General features: G+C 45.8%; 1 protein-coding gene across 1 annotated transcript in view; it reads right to left on the reverse strand.

Annotated features, from left to right (window-relative positions):
• LOC139543168 (uncharacterized) overlaps positions 1 to 27,500 on the reverse strand; it is a 132,958-nt gene that overhangs the window by 23,918 nt on the left and 81,540 nt on the right. The window contains exons 3-4 of the mRNA XM_071349418.1: positions 19,926 to 20,057; positions 7,420 to 7,494 (exon numbers count right to left, since the gene is read on the reverse strand). Coding sequence (XP_071205519.1) covers positions 7,420 to 7,494; positions 19,926 to 20,057 — 207 coding nt within the window. The remainder of the gene's footprint in view (positions 1 to 7,419; positions 7,495 to 19,925; positions 20,058 to 27,500) is intronic.

Raw genomic sequence — 27,500 nt, forward strand, 5'->3', positions numbered from 1 at the left:
TACCCCTGGTGTCTCTCTCATTACCCCTGGTCCAAAGGCTCCCTGGTCTCTCTCTCATTACCCCTGGTGTCTCTCTCAGTACCCCTGGTCCAACAGATCCCTGCTCTCTCTCTCATTACCCATGGTCCAACGGCTCTCTGGTCTCTCTCTCATTACCCCTGGTCTCTCTCTCATTACCCCTGGTCCAACGGCTCTCTGGTCTCTCTCTCATTACCCCTGGTGTCTCTCTCATTACCCCTGGTCCAACGGCTCACTGGTCTCTCTCTCATCATTAGTGTCCTGTTTTATATATCCCATAGCAATCTGTTTCAAACAAATGTTTAAAGCAATCACAGCTATCCAATAAGAGCCAAGAGCTAACCCAATGAGCTATTAGACTCTATCATTTCTGTAAACTACTTGATTAAAAAAGTGTGTGTGTGTGTGTGTGTGTGTGTGTGTGTGTGTGTGTGTGTGTGTGTGTGTGTGTGTGTGTGTGTGTGTGTGTGTGTGTGGACAAGTCATGCCGTATGATTTTTAATAATCATTGTTACTCTGCCTCATCAATTTTGATGGTATTTCCAGCCAGACTTGTTGCTGTATCTCTTAGATGGACAGAGAGAGAGGGACAGAGAGAGAGGGACAGAGAGAGAGGGACAGAGAGAGAGAGAGAGAGAGAGAGAGAGAGAGAGAGAGAGAGAGAGAGAGAGAGAGAGGGACAGAGAGAGAGAGAGAGAGAGAGACAGAGAGAGAGGGACAGAGAGAGAGAGACAGAGAGAGAGGGACAGAGAGAGAGAGAGAGAGAGAGACAGAGAGAGAGGGACAGAGAGAGAGAGACAGAGAGAGAGGGACAGAGAGAGAGGGACAGAGAGAGAGGGACAGAGAGAAAGAGAGAGAGAGAGAGAGAGAGAGGGACAGAGAGAGAGGGACAGAGAGAGAGGGACAGAGAGAGGGGGACAGAGAGAGAGGGACAGAGAGAAAGAGAGAGAGAGAGAGAGAGAGAGGGACAGAGAGAGAGGGACAGAGAGAGAGGGACAGAGAGAGAGGGACAGAGAGAGAGGGACAGAGAGAAAGAGAGAGAGAGAGAGACAGAGAGAGAGGGACAGAGAGAGAGGGACAGAGAGAGAGAGAGAGAGAGAGAGGGACAGAGAGAGAGAGAGAGAGAGAGAGGGACAGAGAGAGAGGGACAGACCAGGGCCTGGTTTCCCATAAGAAATGGGATGAAAACAGAACAGACCAGGGCCTGGTTTCTCAAAAGCCTCCGAAGGAGCATCGTTAAATCTCTGAGCTGTTTCCCAAGAACCATCTTTATTAATGTTGTCGTACACTCGTAATCTACCGTCTCAGACCACTCGTAATCTACCGTCTCAGACCACTCGTAATCTACCGTCTCAGACCACTCGTAATCTACCGTCTCAGACCACTCGTAATCTACCGTCTCAGACCACTCGTAATCTACCGCCTCAGACCACTCGTAATCTACCGTCTCAGACCACTCGTAATCTACCGTCTCAGACCACTCGTAATCTACCGTCTCAGACCACTCGTAATCTACCGTCTCAGACCACTCGTAATCTACCGTCTCAGACCACTCGTAATCTACCGCCTCAGACCACTCGTAATCTACCGCCTCAGACCACTCGTAATCTACCGCCTCAGACCACTCGTAATCTACCGCCTCAGACCACTCGTAATCTACCGCCTCAGACCACTCGTAATCTACCGTCTCAGACCACTCGTAATCTACCGTCTCAGACCACTCGTAATCTAACGCCTCAGACCACTCGTAATCTACCGTATCAGACCACTCGTAATCTACCGTCTCAGACCACTCGTAATCTACCGTCTCAGACCACTCGTAATCTACCGTCTCAGACCACTCGTAATCTACCGTCTCAGACCACTCGTAATCTACCGTCTCAGACCACTCGTAATCTAACGCCTCAGACCACTCGTAATCTACCGTCTCAGACCACTCGTAATCTACCGTCTCAGACCACTCGTAATCTACCGTCTCAGACCACTCGTAATCTACCGTCTCAGACCACTCGTAATCTAACGTCTCAGACCACTCGTAATCTACCGTCTCAGACCACTCGTAATCTACCGTCTCAGACCACTCGTAATCTACCGTCTCAGACCACTCGTAATCTAACGCCTGCCTCAGACCACTCGTAATCTACCGCCTCAGACCACTCGTAATCTACCGCCTCAGACCACTCGTAATCTACCGTCTCAGACCACTCGTAATCTACCGTCTCAGACCCCTCGTAATCTACCGTCTCAGACCACTCGTAATCTACCGTCTCAGACCACTCGTAATCTACCGCCTCAGACCACTCGTAATCTACCGTCTCAGACCACTCGTAATCTACCGCCTCAGACCAGTCGTAATCTACCGTCTCAGACCACTCGTAATCTACCGTCTCAGACCACTCGTAATCTACCGTCTCAGACCACTCGTAATCTACCGTCTCAGACCACTCGTAATCTACCGCCTCAGACCACTCGTAATCTACCGTCTCAGACCACTCGTAATCTACCGCCTCAGACCACTCGTAATCTACCGTCTCAGACCACTCGTAATCTACCGTCTCAGACCACTCGTAATCTACCGTCTCAGACCACTCGTAATCTACCGCCTCAGACCACTCGTAATCTACCGCCTCAGACCACTCGTAATCTACCGCCTCAGACCACTCGTAATCTACCGCCTCAGACCACTCGTAATCTACCGCCTCAGACCACTCGTAATCTACCGCCTCAGACCACTCGTAATCTACCGTCTCAGACCACTCGTAATCTACCGCCTCAGACCACTCGTAATCTAACGTCTCAAACCACTCGTAATCTACCGTCTCAGACCACTCGTAATCTACCGCCTCAGACCACTCGTAATCTACCGTCTCAGACCACTCGTAATCTACCGTCTCAGACCACTCGTAATCTAACGCCTCAGACCACTCGTAATCTACCGCCTCAGACCACTCGTAATCTACCGCCTCAGACCACTCGTAATCTACTGCCTCAGACCACTCGTAATCTACCGCCTCAGACCACTCGTAATCTACCGTCTCAGACCACTCGTAATCTACCGTCTCAGACCACTCGTAATCTACCGTCTCAGACCACTCGTAATCTACCGTCTCAGACCACTCGTAATCTAACGTCTCAGACCACTCGTAATCTACCGCCTCAGACCACTCGTAATCTACCGCCTCAGAGCACTCGTAATCTACCGCCTCAGACCACTCGTAATCTACCGTCTCAGACCACTCGTAATCTACCGTCTCAGACCACTCGTAATCTACCGCTCCAGACCACTCGTAATCTAACGCCTCAGACCACTCGTAATCTAACGCCTCAGACCACTCGTAATCTACTGTCTCAGACCACTCGTAATCTACCGTCTCAGACCACTCGTAATCTACCGTCTCAGACCACTCGTAATCTACCGCCTCAGACCACTCGTAATCTAACGCTCCAGACCACTCGTAATCTAACGCCTCAGACCACTCGTAATCTAACGCCTCAGACCACTCGTAATCTAACGCCTCAGACCACTCGTAATCTACCGCCTCAGACCACTCGTAATCTAACGCTCCAGACCACTCGTAATCTAACGCCTCAGACCACTCGTAATCTAACGCCTCAGACCACTCGTAATCTACCGTCTCAGACCACTCGTAATCTAACGCCTCAGACCACTCGTAATCTAACGCCTCAGACCACTCGTAATCTAACGCCTCAGACCACTCGTAATCTACCGTCTCAGACCACTCGTAATCTACCGCCTCAGACTACTCGTAATCTACCGCCTTAGACCACTCGTAATTTAACGCCTCCCTCAGACCACTCTGTATCTAATGCCTCAGACCACTCGTAATCTACCGTCTCAGACCACTCGTAATCTACCGTCTCAGACCACTCGTAATCTAACGCCTCAGACCACTCGTAATCTACCGCCTCAGACCACTCGTAATCTACCGCCTCAGACCACTCGTAATCTACCGTATTTATCCCTGTGTGTTTCCTGTCTCTCTGTACCGGTGTATTTATCCCTGTGTTTCCTGTCTCTCTGTACCAGTGTATTTATCCCCGTGTTTCCTGTCTCTCTGTACCAGTGTATTTATCCCTGTGTTTCCTGTCTCTCTGTAACGGTGTATTTATCCCAGTGTTTCCTGTCTCTCTGTACCAGTGTATTTATCCCTGTGTTTCCTGTCTCTCTGTACCAGTGTATTTATCCCTGTGTTTCCTGTCTCTCTGGGCCAGTGTCTTTATCCCTGTGTTTCCTGTCTCTCTGTACCGGTGTATTTATCCCTGTGTTTCCTGTCTCTCTGTACCAGTGTATTTATCCCTGTGTTTCCTGTCTCTCTGTACCAGTGTATTTATCCCTGTGTTTCCTGTCTCTCTGTACCAGTGTATTTATCCCTGTGTTTCCTGTCTCTCTGTACCAGTGTATTTATCCCTGTGTTTCCTGTCTCTCTGTACCAGTGTATTTATCCCTGTGTTTCCTGTCTCTCTGTACCAGTGTATTTATCCCTGTGTTTCCTGTCTCTCTATACCGGTGTATTTATCCCTGTGTTTCCTGTCTCTCTATACCGGTGTATTTATCCCTGTGTTTCCTGTCTCTCTATACCGGTGTATTTATCCCTGTGTTTCCTGTCTGTCTGTACCAGTGTATTTATCCCTGTGTTTCCTGTCTCTCTGTACCAGTGTATTTATCCCTGTGTTTCCTGTCTCTCTGTACCAGTGTATTTATCCCTGTGTTTCCTGTCTCTCTGTACCGGTGTATTTATCCCTGTGTTTCCTGTCTCTCTGTACCAGTGTATTTATCCCTGTGTTTCCTGTCTCTTTGTAACGGTGTATTTATCCCTGTGTTTCCTGTCTCTCTGTACCAGTGTATTTATCCCTGTGTTTCCTGTCTCTCTGTACCAGTGTATTTATCCCTGTGTTTCCTGTCTCTCTGGGCCAGTGTATTTATCCCTGTGTTTCCTGTCTCTCTGTACCAGTGTATTTATCCCTGTTTTTCCTGTCTCTCTGTAACGGTGTATTTATCCCTGTGTTTCCTGTCTCCCTGTCCCAGTGTATTTATCCCTGTGTTTCCTGTCTCTCTGTACCAGTGTATTTATCCCTGTGTTTCCTGTCTCTCTGTACCAGTGTATTTATCCCTGTTTTTCCTGTCTCTCTGTAACGGTGTATTTATCCCTGTGTTTCCTGTCTCTCTGTACCAGTGTATTTATCCCTGTGTTTCCTGTCTCTCTGTGCCAGTGTATTTATCCCTGTGTTTCCTGTCTCTCTGTGCCAGTGTATTTATCCCTGTGTTTCCTGTCTCTCTGTGCCAGTGTATTTATCCCTGTGTTTCCTGTCTCTCTGTACCAGTGTATTTATCCCTGTGTTTCCTGTCTCTCTGTAACGGTGTATTTATCCCTGTGTTTCCTGTCTCTCTGTACCAGTGTATTTATCCCTGTGTTTCCTGTCTCTCTGTACCAGTGTATTTATCCCTGTGTTTCCTGTCTCTCTGTACCAGTGTATTTATCCCTGTGTTTCCTGTCTCTCTGTACCAGTGTATTTATCCCTGTGTTTCCTGTCTCTCTCTGTACCAGTGTATTTATCCCTGTGTTTCCTGTCTCTCTGTGCCAGTGTATTTATCCCTGTGTTTCCTGTCTCTCTGTGCCAGTGTATTTATCCCTGTGTTTCCTGTCTCTCTGTACCAGTGTATTTATCCCTGTGTTTCCTGTCTCTCTGTAACGGTGTATTTATCCCTGTGTTTCCTGTCTCTCTGTACCAGTGTATTTATCCCTGTGTTTCCTGTCTCTCTGTACCAGTGTATTTATCCCTGTGTTTCCTGTCTCTCTGTACCAGTGTATTTATCCCTGTGTTTCCTGTCTCTCTGTACCAGTGTATTTATCCCTGTGTTTCCTGTCTCTCTCTGTACCAGTGTATTTATCCCTGTGTTTCCTGTCTCTCTGTACCAGTGTATTTATCCCTGTGTTTCCTGTCTCTCTGTGCCAGTTCGTGTTGTATGTTAGTCAAGTCAACCAGCGTGTTCTTCCCGTACTCCTTTTGCTATTCTCTTATTGATAGTCTTCCCGGTTTTGACCCCTGCCTGACTCTGGACTACTTTCCCGCCTGCCTGATCATCCTGCCTGCCCTGACCGTGATCCTGTCTGCCCGTCGGTACCTTTTGGACTCTGAACTAGTTTTGACCCTTTTGCCTGTCCACGACCACTCTCTTGCCTTCCCCTTTTGGATTAATAAATATTGTAATACTCCTGTGTCTGCATCTGGGTCTCGCCTTGTGTCATGATACAATGATGTGCCAAATCTGTGATTTTAGTTCCATGTTTATTGGGTAAATATTAAAAATAAGCCGCCTCTATATTTGCAGCCGTAGGAGGTAATATCTCTCTAGTCTAGCAGCTGATTCTTCATCAGTATTATGAAATAATTATAATGTTACTAGCCCCCCCCCCCTCTACTCACAGCTCCTGGATGAGGTAGTATCTGTATTATCTGGCCGTATAGCCACCTGTACCCCCCCCCCCCCCCCCCTCTACTCACAGCTCCTGGATGAGGTAGTACTCTGTATTATCTGGCCGTATAGCCACCTGTACCCCCCCCTCTACTCACAGCTCCTGGATGAGGTAGTACTCTGTATTATCTGGCCGTATAGCCACCTGTACCCCCCCCCCCCTCTACTCACAGCTCCTGGATGAGGTAGTACTCTGTATTATCTGGCCGTATAGCCACCTGTACCCCCCCCCTCTACTCACAGCTCCTGGATGAGGTAGTACTCTGTATTATCTGGCCGTATAGCCACCTGTACCCCCCCCCCCCCCCCTCTACTCACAGCTCCTGGATGAGGTAGTACTCTGTATTATCTGGCCGTGTAGCCACCTGTAGCCCCCCCCTCTACTCACAGCTCCTGGATGAGGTAGTACTCTGTATTATCTGGCCGTGTAGCCACCTGTAGCCCCCCCCCCTCTACTCACAGCTCCTGGATGAGGTAGTACTCTGTATTATCTGGCCGTATAGCCACCTGTACCCCCCCCCCCCCTCTCTACTCACAGCTCCTGGATGAGGTAGTACTCTGTATTATCTGGCCGTATAGCCACCTGTACCCCCCCCCCCCCCCCTCTACTCACAGCTCCTGGATGAGGTAGTACTCTGTATTATCTGGCCGTATAGCCACCTGTAGCCCCCCCCCCCCCCACCTCTACTCACAGCTCCTGGATGAGGTAGTACTCTGTATTATCTGGCCGTATAGCCACCTGTAGCCCCCCCCCTCTACTCACAGCTCCTGGATGAGGTAGTACTCTGTATTATCTGGCCGTATAGCCACCTGTACCCCCCCCCCCCCTCTACTCACAGCTCCTGGATGAGGTAGTACTCTGTATTATCTGGCCGTATAGCCACAGGTACCCCCCCTCTACTCACAGCTCCTGGATGATGAAGAACTCTTTCCGCGTCTCGAACGTGTCGATCAGTTGCAGGATGTTTGGATGGTTGACCCTGGAACAGGCAGAGGAGAGATTCAGACACAGGAACAGGAACCAGCGGAGGAGAGATTCATAAACAGAAACAGGAACCAGTGGAGGAGAGATTCAGACACAGGAACAGGAACCAGTGGAGGAGAGATTCAGACACAGAAACAGGAACCAGTGAAAGAGAGATTCAGACACAGGAACAGGAACCAGTGGAGGAGAGATTCAGACACAGAAACAGGAACCAGCGGAGGAGAGATTCATAAACAGAAACAGGAACCAGTGGAGGAGAGATTCAGACACAGAAACAGGAACCAGTAGAGGAGAGATTCAGACACAGAAACAGGAACCAGTGGAGGAGAGATTCAGACACAGAAACAGGAACCAGTGGAGGAGAGATTCAGACACAGAAACAGGAACCAGTGGAGGAGAGATTCAGACACAGAAACAGGAACCAGTAGAGGAGAGATTCAGACACAGAAACAGGAACCAGTGGAGGAGAGATTCAGACACAGAAACAGGAACCAGCGGAGGAGAGATTCAGACACAGGAACAGGAACCAGTGGAGGAGAGATTCAGACACAGAAACAGGAACCAGCGGAGGAGAGATTCATAAACAGAAACAGGAACCAGTGGAGGAGAGATTCAGACACAGAAACAGGAACCAGTAGAGGAGAGATTCAGACACAGAAACAGGAACCAGCGGAGGAGAGATTCAGACACAGAAACAGGAACCAGTAGAGGAGAGATTCAGACACAGAAACAGGAACCAGTAGAGGAGAGATTCAGACACAGAAACAGGAACCAGCGGAGGAGAGATTCATAAACAGAAACAGGAACCAGTGGAGGAGAGATTCAGACACAGAAACAGGAACCAGTAGAGGAGAGATTCAGACACAGAAACAGGAACCAGCGGAGGAGAGATTCAGACACAGAAACAGGAACCAGTGGAGGAGAGAATCAGACACAGAAACAGGAACCAGTGGAGGAGAGATTCAGACACAGAAACAGGAACCAGTGGAGGAGAGATTCAGACACAGAAACAGGAACCAGTGGAGGAGAGATTCAGACACAGAAACAGGAACCAGTGGAGGAGAGATTCAGACACAGGAACAGGAACCAGCGAAAGAGAGATTCATAAACAGAAACAGGAACCAGCGGAGGAGAGATTCAGACACAGAAACAGGAACCAGTGGAGGAGAGATTCAGACACAGAAACAGGAACCAGTGGAGGAGAGATTCAGACACAGAAACAGGAACCAGTGGAGGAGAGATTCAGACACAGAAACAGGAACCAGCGGAGGAGAGATTCAGAAACAAGAACAGGAACCAGTGGAGGAGAGATTCAGACACAGGAACAGGAACCAGTGGAGGAGAGATTCAGACACAGAAACAGGAACCAGTGGAGGAGAGATTCAGACACAGGAACAGGAACCAGCGGAGGAGAGATTCAGACACAGAAACAGGAACCAGTGGAGGAGAGATTCAGACACAGGAACAGGAACCAGCGGAGGAGAGATTCAGACACAGAAACAGGAACCAGTGGAGGAGAGATTCAGACACAGAAACAGGAACCAGTGGAGGAGAGATTCAGACACAGGAACCAGTGGAGGAGAGATTCAGACACAGAAACAGGAACCAGTGGAGGAGAGATTCAGACACAGGAACAGGAACCAGCGAAAGAGAGATTCATAAACAGAAACAGGAACCAGCGGAGGAGAGATTCAGACACAGAAACAGGAACCAGTGGAGGAGAGATTCAGACACAGGAACAGGAACCAGCGGAGGAGAGATTCAGACACAGAAACAGGAACCAGTGGAGGAGAGATTCAGACACAGAAACAGGAACCAGTGGAGGAGAGATTCAGACACAGGAACCAGTGGAGGAGAGATTCAGACACAGAAACAGGAACCAGTGGAGGAGAGATTCAGACACAGGAACAGGAACCAGCGAAAGAGAGATTCATAAACAGAAACAGGAACCAGCGGAGGAGAGATTCAGACACAGGAACAGGAACCAGTGGAGGAGAGATTCAGAAACAGGAACAGGAACCAGTGGAGGAGAGATTCAGACACAGAAACAGGAACCAGTGGAGGAGAGATTCAGACACAGGAACCAGTGGAGGAGAGATTCAGAAACAGAAACAGGAACCAGTGGAGGAGAGATTCAGACACAGAAACAGGAACCAGTGGAGGAGAGATTCAGACACAGAAACAGGAACCAGTAGAGGAGAGATTCAGACACAGGAACAGGAACCAGTGGAGGAGAGATTCAGACACAGAAACAGGAACCAGTGGAGGAGAGATTCAGACACAGAAACAGGAACCAGCGGAGGAGAGATTCAGACACAGGAACAGGAACCAGTGGAGGAGAGATTCAGACACAGAAACAGGAACCAGCGGAGGAGAGATTCAGACACAGAAACAGGAACCAGTGGAGGAGAGATTCAGACACAGGAACAGGAACCAGCGGAGGAGAGATTCAGACACAGAAACAGGAACCAGCGGAGGAGTGATTCAGACACAGAAACAGGAACCAGTGGAGGAGAGATTCAGACACAGGAACAGGAACCAGCGGAGGAGAGATTCAGACACAGAAACAGGAACCAGTGGAGGAGAGATTCAGACACAGAAACAGGAACCAGTGGAGGAGAGATTCAGACACAGAAACAGGAACCAGCGGAGGAGAGATTCAGACACAGAAACAGGAACCAGTGGAGGAGAGATTCAGACACAGAAACAGGAACCAGTGGAGGAGAGATTCAGAAACAGGAACAGGAACCAGCGGAGGAGCGATTCAGACACAGAAACAGGAACCAGTAGAGGAGAGATTCAGACACAGAAACAGGAACCAGCGGAGGAGAGATTCAGACACAGAAACAGGAACCAGTGGAGGAGAGATTCAGAAACAGGAACAGGAACCAGCGGAGGAGAGATTCAGACACAGAAACAGGAACCAGTAGAGGAGAGATTCAGACACAGAAACAGGAACCAGTAGAGGAGAGATTCAGACACAGAAACAGGAACCAGCGGAGGAGAGATTCATAAACAGAAACAGGAACCAGTGGAGGAGAGATTCAGACACAGAAACAGGAACCAGTAGAGGAGAGATTCAGACACAGAAACAGGAACCAGCGGAGGAGAGATTCAGACACAGAAACAGGAACCAGTGGAGGAGAGAATCAGACACAGAAACAGGAACCAGTGGAGGAGAGATTCAGACACAGAAACAGGAACCAGTGGAGGAGAGATTCAGACACAGAAACAGGAACCAGTGGAGGAGAGATTCAGACACAGAAACAGGAACCAGTGGAGGAGAGATTCAGACACAGGAACAGGAACCAGCGAAAGAGAGATTCATAAACAGAAACAGGAACCAGCGGAGGAGAGATTCAGACACAGAAACAGGAACCAGTGGAGGAGAGATTCAGACACAGAAACAGGAACCAGTGGAGGAGAGATTCAGACACAGAAACAGGAACCAGTGGAGGAGAGATTCAGACACAGAAACAGGAACCAGCGGAGGAGAGATTCAGAAACAAGAACAGGAACCAGTGGAGGAGAGATTCAGACACAGGAACAGGAACCAGTGGAGGAGAGATTCAGACACAGAAACAGGAACCAGTGGAGGAGAGATTCAGACACAGGAACAGGAACCAGCGGAGGAGAGATTCAGACACAGAAACAGGAACCAGTGGAGGAGAGATTCAGACACAGGAACAGGAACCAGCGGAGGAGAGATTCAGACACAGAAACAGGAACCAGTGGAGGAGAGATTCAGACACAGAAACAGGAACCAGTGGAGGAGAGATTCAGACACAGGAACCAGTGGAGGAGAGATTCAGACACAGAAACAGGAACCAGTGGAGGAGAGATTCAGACACAGGAACAGGAACCAGCGAAAGAGAGATTCATAAACAGAAACAGGAACCAGCGGAGGAGAGATTCAGACACAGAAACAGGAACCAGTGGAGGAGAGATTCAGACACAGGAACAGGAACCAGCGGAGGAGAGATTCAGACACAGAAACAGGAACCAGTGGAGGAGAGATTCAGACACAGAAACAGGAACCAGTGGAGGAGAGATTCAGACACAGGAACCAGTGGAGGAGAGATTCAGACACAGAAACAGGAACCAGTGGAGGAGAGATTCAGACACAGGAACAGGAACCAGCGAAAGAGAGATTCATAAACAGAAACAGGAACCAGCGGAGGAGAGATTCAGACACAGGAACAGGAACCAGTGGAGGAGAGATTCAGAAACAGGAACAGGAACCAGTGGAGGAGAGATTCAGACACAGAAACAGGAACCAGTGGAGGAGAGATTCAGACACAGGAACCAGTGGAGGAGAGATTCAGACACAGAAACAGGAACCAGTGGAGGAGAGATTCAGACACAGAAACAGGAACCAGTGGAGGAGAGATTCAGACACAGAAACAGGAACCAGTAGAGGAGAGATTCAGACACAGGAACAGGAACCAGTGGAGGAGAGATTCAGACACAGAAACAGGAACCAGTGGAGGAGAGATTCAGACACAGAAACAGGAACCAGTGGAGGAGAGATTCAGACACAGAAACAGGAACCAGTGGAGGAGAGATTCAGACACAGAAACAGGAACCAGCGGAGGAGAGATTCATAAACAGAAACAGGAACCAGTGGAGGAGAGATTCAGAAACAGGAACAGGAACCAGTGGAGGAGAGAGATTCAGAAACAGGAACAGGAACCAGTGGAGGAGAGATTCAGAAACAGGAACAGGAACCAGTGGAGGAGAGATTCAGACACAGAAACAGGAACCAGTGGAGGAGAGATTCAGACACAGGAACCAGTGGAGGAGAGATTCAGACACAGAAACAGGAACCAGTGGAGGAGAGATTCAGACACAGAAACAGGAACCAGTGGAGGAGAGATTCAGACACAGAAACAGGAACCAGCGGAGGAGAGATTCAGACACAGGAACAGGAACCAGTGGAGGAGAGATTCAGACACAGAAACAGGAACCAGCGGAGGAGAGATTCAGACACAGAAACAGGAACCAGTGGAGGAGAGATTCAGACACAGGAACAGGAACCAGCGGAGGAGAGATTCAGACACAGAAACAGGAACCAGCGGAGGAGTGATTCAGACACAGAAACAGGAACCAGTGGAGGAGAGATTCAGACACAGGAACAGGAACCAGCGGAGGAGAGATTCAGACACAGAAACAGGAACCAGTGGAGGAGAGATTCAGACACAGAAACAGGAACCAGTGGAGGAGAGATTCAGACACAGAAACAGGAACCAGCGGAGGAGAGATTCAGACACAGAAACAGGAACCAGTGGAGGAGAGATTCAGACACAGAAACAGGAACCAGTGGAGGAGAGATTCAGAAACAGGAACAGGAACCAGCGGAGGAGCGATTCAGACACAGAAACAGGAACCAGTAGAGGAGAGATTCAGACACAGAAACAGGAACCAGCGGAGGAGAGATTCAGACACAGAAACAGGAACCAGTGGAGGAGAGATTCAGAAACAGGAACAGGAACCAGCGGAGGAGAGATTCAGACACAGAAACAGGAACCAGTGGAGGAGAGATTCAGACACAGGAACAGGAACCAGTGTAGGAGAGATTCAAACACAGAAACAGGAACCAGTGGAGGAGAGATTCAGACACAGGAACAGGAACCAGCGGAGGAGAGATTCAGACACAGAAACAGGAACCAGTGGAGGAGAGATTCAGACACAGAAACAGGAACCAGTGGAGGAGAGATTCAGACACAGAAACAGGAACCAGTGGAGGAGAGATTCAGACACAGGAACAGGAACCAGTGGAGGAGAGATTCAGACACAGAAACAGGAACCAGTGGAGGAGAGATTCAGACACAGGAACAGGAACCAGTGGAGGAGAGATTCAGACACAGAAACAGGAACCAGTGGAGGAGAGATTCAGACACAGAAACAGGAACCAGCGGAGGAGAGATTCAGACACAGAAACAGGAACCAGTGGAGGAGAGATTCAGACACAGGAACAGGAAAAAGTGGAGGAGAGATTCAGACACAGAAACAAGAACCAGTGGAGGAGAGATTCAGACACAGGAACCAGTGGAGGAGAGATTCAGACACAGAAACAGGAACCAGCGGAGGAGAGATTCAGACACAGGAACAGGAACCAGCGGAGGAGAGATTCAGACACAGAAACAGGAACCAGTGGAGGAGAGATTCAGACACAGGAACAGGAACCAGTGGAGGAGATATTCAGACACAGGAACAGGAACCAGTGGAGGAGAGATTCAGACACAGAAACAGGAACCAGCGGAGGAGAGATTCATAAACAGAAACAGGAACCAGTGGAGGAGAGATTCAGAAACAGGAACAGGAACCAGTGGAGGAGAGATTCAGAAACAGGAACAGGAAACAGTGGAGGAGAGATTCAGAAACAAGAACAGGAACCAGTGGAGGAGAGATTCAGACACAGAAACAGGAACCAGTGGAGGAGAGATTCAGACACAGGAACAGGAACCAGCGGAGGAGAGATTCAGACACAGAAACAGGAACCAGTGGAGGAGAGATTCAGACACAGAAACAGGAACCAGCGGAGGAGAGATTCAGACACAGAAACAGGAACCAGTGGAGGAGAGATTCAGAAACAGAAACAGGAACCAGCGGAGGAGAGATTCAGACACAGAAACAGGAACCAGCGGAGGAGAGATTCAGACACAGGAACAGGAACCAGTGGAGGAGAGATTCAGACACAGGAACAGGAACCAGTGGAGGAGAGATTCAGAAACAGGAACCAGTGGAGGAGAGATTCAGACACAGAAACAGGAACCAGTGGAGGAGAGATTCAGACACAGAAACAGGAACCAGTGGAGGAGAGATTCAGACACAGAAACAGGAACCAGTGGAGGAGAGATTCAGACACAGAAACAGGAACCAGTAGAGGAGAGATTCAGACACAGAAACAGGAACCAGTGGAGGAGAGATTCAGACACAGAAACAGGAACCAGTAGAGGAGAGATTCAGACACAGAAACAGGAACCAGTAGAGGAGAGATTCAGACACAGGAACAGGAACCAGTGGAGGAGAGATTCATAAACAGAAACAGGAACCAGTGGAGGAGAGATTCAGACACAGAAACAGGAACCAGCGGAGGAGAGATTCAGACACAGAAACAGGAACCAGTGGAGGAGAGATTCAGAAACAGGAACAGGAACCAGCGGAGGAGAGATTCAGACACAGAAACAGGAACCAGTGGAGGAGAGATTCAGACACAGAAACAGGAACCAGTGGAGGAGAGATTCAGACACAGAAACAGGAACCAGTGGAGGAGAGATTCAGACACAGAAACAGGAACCAGTGGAGGAGAGATTCAGACACAGGAACAGGAACCAGTGGAGGAGAGATTCAGACACAGAAACAGGAACCAGCGGAGGAGAGATTCAGACACAGAAACAGGAACCAGCGGAGGAGAGATTCATAAACAGAAACAGGAACCAGTAGAGGAGAGATTCAGACACAGAAACAGGAACCAGTGGAGGAGAGATTCAGACACAGAAACAGGAACCAGTGGAGGAGAGATTCAGACACAGGAACAGGAACCAGTGGAGGAGAGATTCAGAAACAGGAACAGGAACCAGTGGAGGAGAGATTCAGAAACAGGAACAGGAAACAGTGGAGGAGAGATTCAGAAACAAGAACAGGAACCAGTGGAGGAGAGATTCAGACACAGAAACAGGAACCAGTGGAGGAGAGATTCAGACACAGGAACAGGAACCAGCGGAGGAGAGATTCAGACACAGAAACAGGAACCAGTGGAGGAGAGATTCAGACACAGAAACAGGAACCAGCGGAGGAGAGATTCAGACACAGAAACAGGAACCAGTGGAGGAGAGATTCAGAAACAGAAACAGGAACCAGCGGAGGAGAGATTCAGACACAGAAACAGGAACCAGCGGAGGAGAGATTCAGACACAGGAACAGGAACCAGTGGAGGAGAGATTCAGACACAGGAACAGGAACCAGTGGAGGAGAGATTCAGAAACAGGAACCAGTGGAGGAGAGATTCAGACACAGAAACAGGAACCAGTGGAGGAGAGATTCAGACACAGAAACAGGAACCAGTGGAGGAGAGATTCAGACACAGAAACAGGAACCAGTGGAGGAGAGATTCAGACACAGAAACAGGAACCAGTAGAGGAGAGATTCAGACACAGAAACAGGAACCAGTGGAGGAGAGATTCAGACACAGAAACAGGAACCAGTAGAGGAGAGATTCAGACACAGAAACAGGAACCAGTAGAGGAGAGATTCAGACACAGGAACAGGAACCAGTGGAGGAGAGATTCATAAACAGAAACAGGAACCAGTGGAGGAGAGATTCAGACACAGAAACAGGAACCAGCGGAGGAGAGATTCAGACACAGAAACAGGAACCAGTGGAGGAGAGATTCAGAAACAGGAACAGGAACCAGCGGAGGAGAGATTCAGACACAGAAACAGGAACCAGTGGAGGAGAGATTCAGACACAGAAACAGGAACCAGTGGAGGAGAGATTCAGACACAGAAACAGGAACCAGTGGAGGAGAGATTCAGACACAGAAACAGGAACCAGTGGAGGAGAGATTCAGACACAGGAACAGGAACCAGTGGAGGAGAGATTCAGACACAGAAACAGGAACCAGCGGAGGAGAGATTCAGACACAGAAACAGGAACCAGCGGAGGAGAGATTCATAAACAGAAACAGGAACCAGTAGAGGAGAGATTCAGACACAGAAACAGGAACCAGTGGAGGAGAGATTCAGACACAGAAACAGGAACCAGTGGAGGAGAGATTCAGACACAGGAACAGGAACCAGCGGAGGAGAGATTCAGACACAGAAACAGGAACCAGTGGAGGAGAGATTCAGACACAGGAACCAGCGGAGGAGAGATTCAGACACAGAAACAGGAACCAGTGGAGGAGAGATTCAGACACAGAAACAGGAACCAGTAGAGGAGAGATTCAGACACAGAAACAGGAACCAGTGGAGGAGAGATTCAGACACAGAAACAGGAACCAGTAGAGGAGAGATTCAGACACAGAAACAGGAACCAGTGGAGGAGAGATTCAGACACAGAAACAGGAACCAGTAGAGGAGAGATTCAGACACAGAAACAGGAACCAGTAGAGGAGAGATTCAGACACAGGAACAGGAACCAGTGGAGGAGAGATTCATAAACAGAAACAGGAACCAGTGGAGGAGAGATTCAGACACAGAAACAGGAACCAGCGGAGGAGAGATTCAGACACAGAAACAGGAACCAGTGGAGGAGAGATTCAGAAACAGGAACAGGAACCAGCGGAGGAGAGATTCAGACACAGAAACAGGAACCAGTGGAGGAGAGATTCAGACACAGAAACAGGAACCAGTGGAGGAGAGATTCAGACACAGAAACAGGAACCAGTGGAGGAGAGATTCAGACACAGAAACAGGAACCAGTGGAGGAGAGATTCAGACACAGGAACAGGAACCAGTGGAGGAGAGATTCAGACACAGAAACAGGAACCAGCGGAGGAGAGATTCAGACACAGAAACAGGAACCAGCGGAGGAGAGATTCATAAACAGAAACAGGAACCAGTAGAGGAGAGATTCAGACACAGAAACAGGAACCAGTGGAGGAGAGATTCAGACACAGAAACAGGAACCAGTGGAGGAGAGATTCAGACACAGGAACAGGAACCAGCGGAGGAGAGATTCAGACACAGAAACAGGAACCAGTGGAGGAGAGATTCAGACACAGGAACCAGCGGAGGAGAGATTCAGACACAGAAACAGGAACCAGTGGAGGAGAGATTCAGAAACAGGAACAGGAACCAGCGGAGGAGAGATTCAGACACAGAAACAGGAACCAGCGGAGGAGAGATTCAGACACAGAAACAGGAACCAGTGGAGGAGAGATTCAGACACAGGAACAGGAACCAGCGAAAGAGAGATTCATAAACAGAAACAGGAACCAGTGGAGGAGAGATTCAGACACAGGAACCAGCGGAGGAGAGATTCAGACACAGAAACAGGAACCAGTGGAGGAGAGATTCAGACACAGAAACAGGAACCAGTGGAGGAGAGATTCAGACACAGGAACAGGAACCAGTGGAGGAGAGATTCAGACACAGGAACAGGAACCAGTGGAGGAGAGATTCAGACACAGAAACAGGAACCAGCGGAGGAGAGATTCAGACACAGAAACAGGAACCAGCGGAGGAGAGATTCATAAACAGAAACAGGAACCAGTAGAGGAGAGATTCAGACACAGAAACAGGAACCAGTGGAGGAGAGATTCAGACACAGAAACAGGAACCAGTGGAGGAGAGATTCAGACACAGGAACAGGAACCAGCGGAGGAGAGATTCAGACACAGAAACAGGAACCAGTGGAGGAGAGATTCAGACACAGGAACCAGCGGAGGAGAGATTCAGACACAGAAACAGGAACCAGTGGAGGAGAGATTCAGACACAGAAACAGGAACCAGCGGAGGAGAGATTCAGACACAGAAACAGGAACCAGTGGAGGAGAGATTCAGACACAGAAACAGGAACCAGTAGAGGAGAGATTCAGACACAGAAACAGGAACCAGTGGAGGAGAGATTCAGACACAGAAACAGGAACCAGTAGAGGAGAGATTCAGACACAGAAACAGGAACCAGTAGAGGAGAGATTCAGACACAGGAACAGGAACCAGTGGAGGAGAGATTCATAAACAGAAACAGGAACCAGTGGAGGAGAGATTCAGACACAGAAACAGGAACCAGCGGAGGAGAGATTCAGACACAGAAACAGGAACCAGTGGAGGAGAGATTCAGAAACAGGAACAGGAACCAGCGGAGGAGAGATTCAGACACAGAAACAGGAACCAGTGGAGGAGAGATTCAGACACAGAAACAGGAACCAGTGGAGGAGAGATTCAGACACAGAAACAGGAACCAGTGGAGGAGAGATTCAGACACAGAAACAGGAACCAGTGGAGGAGAGATTCAGACACAGGAACAGGAACCAGTGGAGGAGAGATTCAGACACAGAAACAGGAACCAGCGGAGGAGAGATTCAGACACAGAAACAGGAACCAGCGGAGGAGAGATTCATAAACAGAAACAGGAACCAGTAGAGGAGAGATTCAGACACAGAAACAGGAACCAGTGGAGGAGAGATTCAGACACAGAAACAGGAACCAGTGGAGGAGAGATTCAGACACAGGAACAGGAACCAGCGGAGGAGAGATTCAGACACAGAAACAGGAACCAGTGGAGGAGAGATTCAGACACAGGAACCAGCGGAGGAGAGATTCAGACACAGAAACAGGAACCAGTGGAGGAGAGATTCAGAAACAGGAACAGGAACCAGCGGAGGAGAGATTCAGACACAGAAACAGGAACCAGCGGAGGAGAGATTCAGACACAGAAACAGGAACCAGTGGAGGAGAGATTCAGACACAGGAACAGGAACCAGCGAAAGAGAGATTCATAAACAGAAACAGGAACCAGTGGAGGAGAGATTCAGACACAGGAACCAGCGGAGGAGAGATTCAGACACAGAAACAGGAACCAGTGGAGGAGAGATTCAGACACAGAAACAGGAACCAGTGGAGGAGAGATTCAGACACAGAAACAGGAACCAGTGGAGGAGAGATTCATAAACAGTCAACGATATTAACTACAGTACGTCCTGGAGGCCTGCAGCTAGTTTTAGTTCCCCTAGCCAGTAAACAACTAGTCATTCCTTATGATTTCAATCAGTTTCTGCCTGTACCCATTTTGATTTGAACAAAACCTGCCATAGGTGTTTGCCCATGGTAGAACTGGTCAGAAAGTCACTTTTTGGACTTTAATGCCAACACATTCAAATGAAATCAAATGTTACTGGTCAAATACACATATTTTGCAGATGTTATCACGGGTGTAGCATAATGCTTCTGTTTCTAGCTTCAACAGTGTAGTCATTCCTCGGGAACAGGCCCGATCCCCGTGATCTGCGTGAAGAGGAGGCGGAGAAAGAGGGGCCGAAAGTCGGGATGCCTTCTGAGTATTCTTGGGCGATCGAATAAACCCCCACTTCCCTCCATTCTGCTAGCAAACGTGCAATCTTTGGAGAATAAAATCGACGAGTTACGAGGAAGATTAAACTACCACAAATATTTTGGGGGGGAAAAAATTATGAAAAAAAGGAAAGTGACTGAAATCATACGTAAGTACCCTGCAGTGACTGCTGGTTTGTTCCTTTAAATTAAGACCTGGAAAACGAAGTGTTTGTCATCATTGTAGAAAACTGAGAAGCAAAAACTGTCCGACACTGTGGGCCTCAGTAGCTATACCCTCAGGGATAGCATTACATGTTCTGTTATTAGCTGCTACAATTTCAACTTCTACTCAGATACAGTACATGAGGAAATAATCATTTAAACAGAGAGTGGGTCTGTGTCTCTGTACATCAGGGGATCACGTACATTTTGAGGATCAGGATTTCATTCTTGGCAGCCTTGCGTACTTTCCTCCCGTCCTTCTTGAGAAACTTCTTACAGACAAATACCTTGTTGGTCTGTCTGTCTTTAGCCATACACAGCTCACAGAACTCCTTCCTGCAGACAGGGAGCGGGGAGAGGGAGGGAGGAGAGGGTTGAGAGAGAGAAGAGAGAGGGTTGAGAGAGAGAAGAGAGAGTGTTGAGAGAGAGAAGAGAGAGGGTTGAGAGAGAGAAGAGAGAGGGTTGAGAGAGAGAAGAGAGAGGGTTGAGAGAGAGAAGAGAGAGGGTTGAGAGAGAGAACAGAGAGGGTTGAGAGAGAGAAGAGAGAGGGTTGAGAGAGAGAAGAGAGAGGGTTGAGAGTGAGAAGAGAGAGTGTTGAGAGAGAGAACAGAGAGGGTTGAGAGAGAGAAGAGAGAGTGAGAGAGAGGGTTGAGAGAGAGAAGAGAGAGTGAGAGAGAAGAGAGAGTGAGAGACAGTGATAGAGCAAAAGGGAAAGGAGGCCGAGGAGAACATAGTCAAGACAGATGCATTTTAAAACAGCACTCCTCAATCTCTGTTAATGCCTAAAAACATTCCCAGCGGACAAAACAGCAAGGTTGGGGCCATATTAGACAGACCGACATGTTTTAAATAGCTTTAAAACAAAACAAGGCCACGAAGAGCGACAGGGCAGAGCAGACACAGAGAAACATGCATGGCCAAAATGCATTTGTGTCCGCAAAAGCATTCATTCACAACCAGTAATGTTACGGCCTTTACTGTAGGAAAGACTGAGGACTGCATCTTTAAAAGTAACAGAGTGGTTATTAGACTACATAATGAAGAGAGTGGTTATTAGACTACATAATGAAGAGAGTGGTTATTAGACTACATAATGAAGAGAGTGGTTAACAGACTACATAATGAAGAGAGTGGTTATTAGACTACATAATGAAGAGAGTGGTTAACAGACTACATAATGAAGAGAGTGGTTATTAGACTACATAATGAAGAGAGTGGTTATTAGACTACATAATGAAGAGAGTGGTTATTAGACTACATAATGAAGAGAGTGGTTATTAGACTACATAATGAAGAGAGTGGTTATTAGACTACATAATGAAGAGAGTGGTTATTAGACTACATAATGAACAGAGTGGTTATTAGACTACATAATGAACAGAGTGGTTATTAGACTACATAATGAAGAGAGTGGTTATTAGACTACATAATGAACAGAGTGGTTATTAGACTACATAATGAAGAGAGTGGTTATTAGACTACATAATGAACAGAGTGGTTATTAGACTACATAATGAACAGAGTGGTTAACAGACTACATAATGAAGAGAGTGGTTATTAGACTACATAATGAACAGAGTGGTTATTAGACTACATAATGAAGAGAGTGGTTATTAGACTACATAATGAAGAGAGTGGTTATTAGACTACATAATGAACAGAGTGGTTATTAGACTACATAATGAACAGAGTGGTTATTAGACTACATAATGAAGAGAGTGGTTATTAGACTACATAATGAAGAGAGTGGTTATTAGACTACATAATGAACAGAGTGGTTATTAGACTACATAATGAAGAGAGTGGTTATTAGACTACATAATGAACAGAGTGGTTATTAGACTACATAATGAACAGAGTGGTTAACAGACTACATAATGAAGAGAGTGGTTATTAGACTACATAATGAACAGAGTGGTTAACAGACTATATAATGAACAGAGTGGTTATTAGACTACATAATGAAGAGAGTGGTTATTAGACTACATAATGAACAGAGTGGTTAACAGACTACATAATGAAGAGAGTGGTTATTAGACTACATAATGAACAGAGTTGTTAACAGACTACATAATGAACAGAGTGGTTATTAGACTACATATTGAACAGAGTGGTTATTAGACTACATAATGAACAGAGTGGTTATTAGACTACATAATGAACAGAGTGGTTATTAGACTACATAATGAACAGAGTGGTTATTAGACTACATATTGAACAGAGTGGTTATTAGACTACATAATGAACAGAGTGGTTATTAGACTACATATTGAACAGAGTGGTTATTAGACTACATAATGAACAGAGTGGTTATTAGACTACATATTGAACAGAGTGGTTATTAGACTACATAATGAACAGAGTGGTTATTAGACTACATATTGAACAGAGTGGTTATTAGACTACATAATGAACAGAGTGGTTATTAGACTACATAATGAACAGAGTGGTTAACAGACTACATAATGAACAGAGTGGTTATTAGACTACGTAATGAACAGAGTTGTTAACAGACTACATAATGAACAGAGTGGTTAACAGACTACATAATGAACAGAGTGGTTATTAGACTACATAATGAATAGAGTGGTTAACAGACTACATAATGAACAGAGTGGTTATTAGACTACATAATGAACAGAGTGGTTATTAGACTACATAATGAATAGAGTGGTTAACAGACTACATAATGAACAGAGTGGTTATTAGACTACATAATGAACAGAGTTGTTAACAGACTACATAATGAACAGAGTGGTTAACAGACTACATAATGAACAGAGTGGTTATTAGACTACATAATGAATAGAGTGGTTAACAGACTACATAATGAACAGAGTGGTTATTAGACTACATAATGAACAGAGTTGTTAACAGACTACATAATGAACAGAGTGGTTAACAGACTACATAATGAACAGAGTGGTTATTAGACTACATAATGAACAGAGTGGTTATTAGACTATATAATGAACAGAGTGGTTAACAGACTACATAATGAACAGAGTGGTTATTAGACTACATAATGAACAGAGTGGTTATTAGACTACATAATGAACAGAGTGGTTATTAGACTACATAATGAACAGAGTGGTTATTAGACTACATAATGAACAGAGTGGTTATTAGACTACATATTGAACAGAGTGGTTATTAGACTACATAATGAACAGAGTGGTTATTAGACTACATATTGAACAGAGTGGTTATTAGACTACATAATGAACAGAGTGGTTATTAGACTACATATTGAACAGAGTGGTTATTAGACTACATAATGAACAGAGTGGTTATTAGACTACATATTGAACAGAGTGGTTATTAGACTACATAATGAACAGAGTGGTTATTAGACTACATAATGAACAGAGTGGTTAACAGACTACATAATGAACAGAGTGGTTATTAGACTACATAATGAACAGAGTTGTTAACAGACTACATAATGAACAGAGTGGTTAACAGACTACATAATGAACAGAGTGGTTATTAGACTACATAATGAATAGAGTGGTTAACAGACTACATAATGAACAGAGTGGTTATTAGACTACATAATGAACAGAGTGGTTATTAGACTACATAATGAATAGAGTGGTTAACAGACTACATAATGAACAGAGTGGTTATTAGACTACATAATGAACAGAGTTGTTAACAGACTACATAATGAACAGAGTGGTTAACAGACTACATAATGAACAGAGTGGTTATTAGACTACATAATGAATAGAGTGGTTAACAGACTACATAATGAACAGAGTGGTTATTAGACTACATAATGAACAGAGTTGTTAACAGACTACATAATGAACAGAGTGGTTAACAGACTACATAATGAACAGAGTGGTTATTAGACTACATAATGAACAGAGTGGTTATTAGACTATATAATGAACAGAGTGGTTAACAGACTACATAATGAACAGAGTGGTTATTAGACTACATAATGAACAGAGTGGTTATTAGACTACATAATGAACAGAGTTGTTAACAGACTACATAATGAACAGAGTGGTTAACAGACTACATAATGAACAGAGTGGTTATTAGACTACATAATGAATAGAGTGGTTAACAGACTACATAATGAACAGAGTGGTTATTAGACTACATAATGAACAGAGTTGTTAACAGACTACATAATGAACAGAGTGGTTAACAGACTACATAATGAACAGAGTTGTTAACAGACTACATAATGAACAGAGTTGTTAACAGACTACATAATGAATAGAGTGGTTATTAGACTACATAATGAACAGAGTGGTTATTAGACTACATAATGAACAGAGTTGTTAACAGACTACATAATGAACAGAGTTGTTAACAGACTACATAATGAATAGAGTGGTTAACAGACTACATAATGAACAGAGTGGTTAACAGACTACATAATGAACAGAGTGGTTATTAGACTACATAATGAACAGAGTGGTTATTAGACTACATAATGAACAGAGTGGTTATTAGACAAATAATGAACAGAGTGGTTATGAGACTACATATTGAACAGAGTGGTTATTAGACTACATAATGAACAGAGTGGTTATTAGACTACATAATGAACAGAGTGGTTATTAGACTATATAATGAACAGAGTGGTTATTAGACTACATAATGAACAGAGTGGTTATTAGACTACATAATGAACAGAGTGGTTATTAGACTACATAATGAACAGAGTGGTTATTAGACTATATAATGAACAGAGTGGTTAACAGACTACATAATGAACAGAGTGGTTATTAGACTACATAATGAACAGAGTGGTTATTAGACTACATAATGAACAGAGTGGTTATTAGACTACATAATGAACAGAGTGGTTAACAGACTACATAATGAACAGAGTGGTTAACAGACTACATAATGAACAGAGTGGTTATTAGACTACATAATGAACAGAGTGGTTATTAGACTACATAATGAACAGAGTGGTTATTAGACTACATAATGAACAGAGTGGTTATTAGACTACATAATGAACAGAGTGGTTATTAGACTACATAATGAACAGAGTGGTTATTAGACTACATAATGAACAGAGTGGTTAACAGACTACATAATGAACAGAGTGGTTATTAGACTACATAATGAACAGAGTGGTTATTAGACTACATATTGAACAGAGTGGTTATGAGACTACATAATGAACAGAGTGGTTATTAGACTACATAATGAACAGAGTGGTTATTAGACTACATAATGAACAGAGTGGTTATTAGACTACATAATGAACAGAGTGGTTATTAGACTACATAATGAACAGTGGTTAACAGACCTCAGTCATTATCTCCAGCACAATACCAGGGTCTACCTCAGTCATTATCTCAGCACAATACCAGGATCTACCTCAGGCAGTATCTCAGCACAATACCGGGATCTACCTCAGTCATTATCTCAGCACAATACCAGGGTCTACCTCAGTCATTATCTCAGCACAATACCAGGATCTACCTCAGTCATTATCTCCAGCACAATACCAGGGTCTACCTCAGTCATTATCTCCAGCACAATACCAGGGTCTACCTCAGTCATTATCTCTAGCACAATACCAGGATCTACCTCAGTCATTATCTCAGCACAATACCAGGATCTACCTCAGTCATTATCTCCAGCACAATACCAGGATCTACCTCAGTCATTATCTCCAGCACAATACCAGGGTCTACCTCAGTCATTATCTCCAGCACAATACCAGGATCTACCTCAGTCATTATCTCAGCACAATACCAGGGTTTACCTCAGTCATTATCTCCAGCAAAATACCAGGGTCTACCTCAGTCATTATCTCAGCACAATACCAGGATCTACCTCAGTCATTATCTCAGCACAATACCAGGATCTACCTCAGTCATTATCTCAGCACAATACCAGGATCTACCTCAGTCATTATCTCCAGCACAATACCAGGGTCTACCTCAGTCATTATCTCTAGCACAATACCAGGATCTACCTCAGTCATTATCTCAGCACAATACCAGGATCTACCTCAGTCATTATCTACAGCACAATACCAGGATCTACCTCAGTCATTATCTACAGCACAATACCAGGATCTACCTCAGTCATTATCTCAGCACAATACCAGGATCTACCTCAGTCATTATCTCAGCACAATACCAGGATCTACCTCAGTCATTATCTCAGCACAATACCAGGATCTACCTCAGTCATTATCTCAGCACAATACCAGGATCTACCTCAGTCATTATCTCAGCACAATACCAGGATCTACCTCAGTCATTATCTCAGCACAATACCAGGATCTACCTCAGTCATTATCTCAGCACAATACCAGGATCTACCTCAGTCATTATCTCAGCACAATACCAGGGTCTACCTCAGTCATTATCTCCAGCACAATACCAGGGTCTACCTCAGTCATTATCTCAGCACAATACCAGGGTCTACCTCAGTCATTATCTCCAGCACAATACCAGGAGCTACCTCTTTCATTATCTCAGCACAATACCAGGAACTACCTCAGTCATTATCTCCAGCACAATACCAGGGTCTACCTCAGTCATTATCTCAGCACAATACCAGGGTCAACATCAGTCATTATCTCCAGCACAATACCAGGGTCTACCTCAGTCATTATCTCCAGCACAATACCAGGATCTACCTCAATCATTATCTCCAGCACAATACCAGGATCTACCTCAATCATTATCTCCAGCACAATACCAGGATCTACCTCAGTCCTTATCTCTAGCACAATACCAGGGTCTACCTCAGTCATTATCTCAGCACAATACCAGGATCTACCTCAGTCATTATCTCAGCACAATACCAGGATCTACCTGAGTCATTATCTCAGCACAATACCAGGGTCTACCTCAGTCATTATCTCCAGCACAATACCAGGATCTACCTCAGTCATTATCTCAGCACAATACCAGGATCTACCTCAGTCATTATCTCAGCACAATACCAGGGTCTACCTCAGTCATTATCTCCAGCACAATACCAGGGTCTACCTCAGGCATTATCTCCAGCACAATAACAGGGTCTACCTCAGGCATTATCTCAGCAAAATACCCGGATCTACCTCAGTCATTATCTCAGCACAATACCAGGAACTACCTTAGTCATTATCTCCAGCACAATACCAGGGTCTAACATAGTCATTATCTCAGCACAATACCAGGATAAACCTCAGTCATTATCTCCAGCACAATACCAGGGTCTACCTCAGTCATTATCTCCAGCACAATACCAGGATCTACCTCAGTCCTTATCTCTAGCACAATACCAGGGTCTACCTCAGTCATTATCTCAGCACAATACCAGGATCTACCTCAGTCATTATCTCAGCACAATACCAGGATCTACCTGAGTCATTATCTCAGCACAATACCAGGGTATACCTCAGTCATTATCTCCAGCACAATACCAGGGTCTACCTCAGTCATTATCTCCAGCACAATACCAGGAACTACCTCAGTCATTATCTCCAGCACAATACCAGGGTCTACCATAGTCATTATCTCAGCACAATACCAGGATCTACCTCAGTCATTATCTCAGCACAATACCAGTATCTACCTCAGTCATTATCTCCAGCACAATACCAGGATCTACCTCAATCATTATCTCCAGCACAATACCAGGATCTACCTCAATCATTATCTCCAGCACAATACCAGGATCTACCTCAGTCCTTATCTCTAGCACAATACCAGGGTCTACCTCAGTCATTATCTCAGCACAATACTAGGATCTACCTCAGTCATTATCTCCAGCACAATACCAGGATCTACCTCAGTCATT

The sequence above is a fragment of the Salvelinus alpinus genome, chromosome 17, assembly GCF_045679555.1.
Source record: "Salvelinus alpinus chromosome 17, SLU_Salpinus.1, whole genome shotgun sequence".
In the NCBI taxonomy this organism is placed as follows: Eukaryota; Metazoa; Chordata; class Actinopteri; order Salmoniformes; family Salmonidae; genus Salvelinus; species Salvelinus alpinus.